The following is a 6251-nucleotide window of genomic DNA, read 5'->3' as shown; positions in this document are numbered from 1 at the left end:
TGGGTCAGTTTGACCCAGGGTCTGTTTAATTATCCAAAATTGTTCATAATTGTTTTAAAAAAATCACACTCTAGAATGTGTGCAACTCATTGATAATTTTACGATTAAGAAGTGTCCTGATTTATGTGTATTATGTGAAATTATTTCAATTCTAAATGGGTCAATTTGACCCAGGTTATACAAGTGTCCAAACTTTTTTTTTTTTTTTGAAGGGGGGTGGGGGTATTCTTTATATCTCATTTCCAATTCCACGACTAACAATTGGTTTGTGATATGTGAAACGTGAAAGTAAAACATGGGTCATTTTGACCCAGGGCGTGGCTCAACTTCATGACAAACTATTGTCATTGGATTCTTTTAATCTTTTTATTTTTAAATGAGTCCATTTGGTTGTTGGAAATGTTTTTTTCTTTTTTAAAGACAAATCTAGTTTCTTGCTCTCATGAAAATGTATGGGCATGGGCTTCATGTCTCACAAAAAGGTAAATAAAAAATCATTATATATAATTCAATAACCCAAGCAATTTCATTGGTAAGGTGTGTTATCTGGAATTATTTCACCTTAAATTGGGTGACTTTAACGCAGCATAACAGGAGGGTTAATCATCATCAAGTGCCTTTTTCTCATAGCAAAAAAGATGAGGGGGGGAAACGATATTATTAATAAAATATTAATTTTAATGGCTTAACGTCATACATAAATACATAATGTTGAAAGAGAACATATATAGGCGCAATCCACTGGTTTGCTCAGCTATATTATGTGATAGGCGAATGACACTCTTTGTTTGTGCGGAGTGGGGCTGTGGGGGTGTAATACATATATACTGTATACACGCACGAGTTGGGGGGGGGGGGGGGGGTGCTGCTGCACTACAAATAGGCGAGCCGACGTCCTTTGGTGCGCACTCTCTGTCTGTACCTTCGTCCCAGGACAGCTGCCAGGTATTTTTGCACAGCCATCTGCTTCCTATAGCGGCTGTAGCTGTCAGTGAAGATGCCGTCCGAGTGTCTCTTGGAGAGTGGCTCACTTTCGTCCTCCATGCTGTTATCCTCACTGCTAAAACACAAATAAATAGAGGTCATTTTGACAAAGAAATAAATTCAAGCTTCTTTTTGGTGGCGTTAATAATGCATTCCTGGGCCTTATTAATAATTCATTCACAGGCCGATTTGCTATTCTGACGCGTTTACGCGCGAGTCAGAAGAAAAATCAATGTATGGATTTGCAGAATATTTCACTCCCCAAGACATAACTGACAAAACAAAACAAACAAAAAATAACGATGTGATTTTTTTTTAAATAAAAAAACAAACACAAAGCAAAACAATGATAAATAACCAGACAAGACAAGGTGGATGCAGCAAGCCCTTACCCTGCGCGCATTGTCATCAGAGAATGCAGATAATGCCGCGTGGTTAACTGACCCAGGATCTCCCTCAAGGCTCTATCTAATTCCTCCTCAGCATGCCTTTCTGCTCTGAGATGCCAAAACACACGTACATCATCAGTGGACGACAAAATCAAACGAATTTAAATGTCAAACGTAAAATTAAAAAACAAAAAAAAGAGATGCACACATATACAAACCAACAACAAAAAATGAGTAAAATGCGCCACACAAATAACGCGTGAAGGGATGCACACAATCAATTCTTAACATTAAGAATTATAATAATAATTCCGGAAATAAATACCTTTTCTCTGTGGGGTAATAGAGCGTGTAACCGCCACCGTCGTCGTTTAAGGACGCGGCGCTGCGTAAGGCGAGGTGGTCGCCGTCGAAACCCAACTCGCCCAAGGAATTGCCGTCCTCGTCGAACGCATCGTTGTCCAACCTGCACACCAGCCGGCAAAAATCAGTACGTTACATTTTTTCCAAATTTCAAACACTGAAAATGGTATTAAAAAGAAAATGTATCACTTTCTTTTCTAATATTAAATACAGTTTAAATAATAAAAGATTCGATTTTGAGGGGGAACTTACAATTTTTCGTTTTTATTCACGTTTGTATCGTTTCCATTGTTAGTAAAAGTCGTCTTTCGCTTTTATTTCATTAATTGAAATCCACGACAAAATCGATAACATGAAATAACACTTATAATCAATTAAAATCAATAAAAAAAAATGCACCTAACAAAAACTGTCATGGGGAAGGAGGAGCTGTAAAACAAAAATAAATCTTAACGCATTTCCTATTCGCTTCCTCTACTTGGTGACGCATCTTCCCCGTCCTCCTCCTCTTCTTCTTCCTCCTCCTCCCGAGAGCTATATCCATTGCGCTCTCATTTTTAATAAGGTTGGGGGGACCTCACAGAAGGGGTCCCACTAGACAGTTATCTACACGCAAATTTCCACACCAACCGTCTCTTTCTTCTATTTCTGGATGCTTTTGCATGTTGCTTGCGCATGTTTGCGCGCGCCCGAGCGCACTTTTGCGATGAATCCACACGTGGTGCACACTTGAACAAATGCGATTAATTCAGGATGTGCAAAAAAAAAAAAAACCTACCTGATTTTGGGGTAACTTAGTCCAAGAGGTGTGCAGAAGACGCTGTAGTGCATTAAAATTCCGTAGATGAGCAAGATTAAAGTGGCTTTGCTCGAACTGGCCATGCTGCAACGTGACACAAATATGAAATCATTGTTAGTACACTTTTATCAAGCAGAGAAGGTGAAAATGAGCAAACTTTGTCCGCTGGACTTTTTAGGGAAGATCCAGACCAAGTGGCGGAGAATGGGAGGTTAGCACCTTACCTCTGAGCCGGAAAGCGGCGGCTGCTGCTGGGATGCGATCCGGGCGCGGCTTGCCTGGTGTGGTGCACTTGTCTGCTGCCTTGTTTTACGTCCCCCCCCACTCGCACTTCTTTCTCACTCCGGATAATTAAAAAAAACACACGATGACACCTTCTGCTGTGCAAAAGTAGTAGTTCAAAAAAAATAAAAACAAAAAGCAACAGCAGCAGCTCCTCTATTATCTCCTCGAAACTTTTTTTGTCCCGATCGCCTTGGATTTTTATCTTTATGTATCCCCCCTCCCCTCCCTCTATTCCTCCCTCCCTCCTCCTCCTCATCCTCCCTCACTTCAATAAGTCACGTTAAGGATGCTATGGACGTCATCAAGCCTTCCTCCTGCAGGAATATAATGGTACAGTTCCTTCCTCGTGCATTGCATTCGTCACACGCCTCTCCGCCCACCCTGCAAACGCAACCACAGACCAAAAGTTTTCCAGCAAACTTTCGTCCTTCATTTTTTTTTCATTTACTCTTAACATTAGTGTAGAGCGAGAAGCTTTTTTGTCCCTGTTGCTAAAGTTCTTCGACAAGCATTATGCACGTAAATTGCCAGTTAAAAGTGTGAAAAACGGTGTCTCTGTGTTTGTGTTTCTTTTCTTAACATTTCCTGAGAACAGGTCGTTTGACAATAATTTATGGATAACTAATTTGCACATTTTAGTAATTTCTCACTTAATTTTACGATGTGGATGATACTTCATGAACAGGAATGACTTTCACACGTGTGCATTTTTATAAGTTTAAAGCTTGAATCTGTTTATGACCTCTTAATATGCTTGAGGGCAGTAGGATTTTGAGGCGCTTTAAAACTTTTGACTTGTCCTGTATATTTTTTAGGCTAGCTTGATCTTTTATGAATATTTGTTTGTTTTTATGACAAAATTGACACCCTGGATTTGCCTGCATTTTTCACTATTGATATGTATCACATAATATTACATTTTGCTTTAGTATTTGAAATGTTTTTTTATTAATTGCAGTTGCACTAGTAATTTATTTTTAGAACATTTTAATTGTTTCGTTGATATCTAACTATTTCACAATACCAGTTTTATAGAATCTTATAAAATACAATTTTTAATATATATACTATTTGAACTTATTACTCGTTTTACCATATTACGCTGTATTTTAAGGAACTTTTTTTTAATGGGTATACTTTTCTTGTCATACTAAAAGTTTGTCACTTCTCTTTATAAATAAATGTATGTTTATTTTGTATGTATTTGTATTTAAGTAAGTCAATTAAGAATGATTTACGTGCAATATACATTTTGGGTGGTTTTATGATTACCATCCGATGTATTCAAGTACGTTTTATTGTTGTCATATTAACATCAGAATTTGTTGTGACGTAATTATTTTTCAATAAATAAGTACATCCATCCAATTTCTATACCGCTTATCCTCACAGGAGTCGCTTACAGGTGCCTCAACTGGCTTCGGACAGTAGGCAGGGGACGACACCCTGGACTGGTTCACAGCCAATCACAGAGCACACGGAGACAAACAACCATTGACGCACCCAATCATACCTAAGGACAATTTAGTATGTCCGGTGCACTTGCCATGCATGTTTTTTGGTGCGTGGTAGGAAGCCTGAGTGCCCGAAGGGAACCCACGCGGGCTCCGGGAGAACATGCAAACTCCACACAGGAAGGCTGGAGTGACGTGGATTTGAGCTCAGGTCTGTGAACTGTAAGGCGGACGAGCGAACCACTGCTCCTCCGAGCTGCCCAATTATATAAGTTGTATTTTTTTCTGAATTCATGCACTGTAATATGATACCCCATCGTCATCATCGTCGTCGTCATCATCTTGACCAGTAAGTCAAACTAAGTGTTTTATCTTGAGTGGGTCTTAGCATCTTAGTTGTGTGTGGCACTAAAAGCAACCCCTCTGTCCAGAAATCTTCCCTATTTCCCATGAGAGTCATTTCTCGTCAATATCTTGGAATTTACACTCACTTTTCCTCATAATACTGCTAATGGCCCTGCTCGGATGCGGATAAGGCCGGTGGTGTTGAGTATGGGGAAGTGTGTGGGTGTTCGTGTGTGTGTGTGTGTGTCTGTGTGTGGAGGAGGGGGGGGGGGGGGGTCAAGGGGGTGGGTCAGACGTTCATTTATTCATCCCACCATGTATCAGTAATCGGATTGGAGCAGGCTTTTGACGCAGAGTGCTTTTTGAAAGAAACGTTCAATCAAAATGTGTGAATCATCCAAATCAATTAATTGACGCCTCAGAAACAACACAAAGTCGCGTCCAAACTCTTGAAATGGGCATTATGTAATAATAATTCACTAAAGTGAATGGAAGTGTATAGGTCTACTTGAATGAGAAGCTTCATTGTTATAACCTCCAAGAACTGTATGCTGAATTACACCGAGGAATCGAACAATTGCACGTTGCGGAACATGTACGTCAGACGGTCAGTCTGACGCACCGTGACGGGGGACACCGTCATGAACTCGGTGCCGCCCAACTACCGCAACCACCCAACTCTGCCACGGGTTGCGGTGCGAATTGACCAAGCACACACACTTAATACACAGTCGAGGAATAATATCTTGGCGCCACCATTAGGACACAAAAGGGGATGGGTGGATGGATGGATGGATGGATGGATGGATGGATGGATGGATGGATGGATGGATGGATAGATAGATAGATAGATAGATAGATAGATAGATAGATAGATAGATAGATAGATAGATAGATAGATAGATAGATAGATAGATAGATAGATAGATAGATAGATATAAGAGAACTATGAATACAAAGAAAAAAATAACGTGTAAAGCTGTGAACTGTCATAAATCTGACAGAGAAAATACCAAGAAAAAAAGTACCAAGCTGATATATTTTATATTATACAGTATTTTTTTGTAGTTCACCCCAAAATATCCATCAATATTTCTTCTTAAGATTGGTGATTTGAGTATTAATCTACAATGTTGGTACTTTTGAAATGAGTGAAAAAACACAATTTCAAAGAGTGCCTCCAAACTTTGACCTCTACCTACATATGTATGTGAAAATGCTGTTACGATGTACCCTCTTCCATGTATATATTGTTTTGTTAGGCTACTAAAGGCGTATTATTTTTTATTCACGGGGTAAAAACACGGAATCATTATTACTATTAACTTGTATTTATTTATTTATTTATTTATTAAGTTAGTTAGTTAGTTAGTTAGTTAGTTCGTTAGTTAGTTAGTTAGTTAGTTAGTTAGTTAGTTAGTTAGTTCCACTTAACGTTTTCTATTTTTTTTTAGTTTTCGTTTTGCAGACACAAACATATCTTACCACTAGAGAGCGCCAAATACTTGGAAATTAAATGTCAAGGCATCGCTCACCCTTTTCCCAAAAAGGAAACGTTAATTTAAAAAAAAAAAGGGGGGGGGGGGGGGGGGGGCTTTGCCGTGTGTTGACAAAGTTATGTTTAACTGTATT

General features: G+C 39.1%; 1 protein-coding gene across 4 annotated transcripts; it reads right to left on the bottom strand.

Moving 5' to 3' along the window:
* Positions 1-657: 657 nt before the first annotated feature.
* adcyap1b (adenylate cyclase activating polypeptide 1b) lies at positions 658-3014 on the bottom strand. 4 transcript variants are annotated; one of them, XM_088429743.1, is made up of 5 exons: positions 2760-3014; positions 2515-2619; positions 1699-1839; positions 1377-1481; positions 658-1057 (listed from the first exon to the last, which is right to left on the bottom strand). In XM_088429743.1, the coding sequence occupies exons 2-5, from the start codon at positions 2616-2618 to the stop codon at positions 874-876; spliced, it is 534 nt and encodes a 177-aa protein (XP_088285869.1). In that variant the 5' UTR covers position 2619; positions 2760-3014; the 3' UTR covers positions 658-873. The 4 variants fall into 4 exon arrangements, with proteins under 4 accessions (XP_088285869.1, XP_088285868.1, XP_088285870.1 ...); XM_088429742.1 differs by having other exon boundaries at positions 658-1060; positions 2760-3013; XM_088429744.1 differs by lacking the exon at positions 1377-1481 and having other exon boundaries at positions 658-1060; positions 2760-3013.
* Positions 3015-6251: the final 3237 nt, after the last annotated feature.

Source organism: Hippichthys cyanospilos, chromosome 12, assembly GCF_059441005.1.
Source record: "Hippichthys cyanospilos isolate Australia breed blue-spotted pipefish chromosome 12, RoL_Hcya_1.0, whole genome shotgun sequence".
Lineage (NCBI taxonomy): Eukaryota > Metazoa > Chordata > Actinopteri > Syngnathiformes > Syngnathidae > Hippichthys > Hippichthys cyanospilos.
Note: the sequence above shows the minus strand (reverse complement) of the source record. Positions and strands in the feature narration are given on the sequence as shown.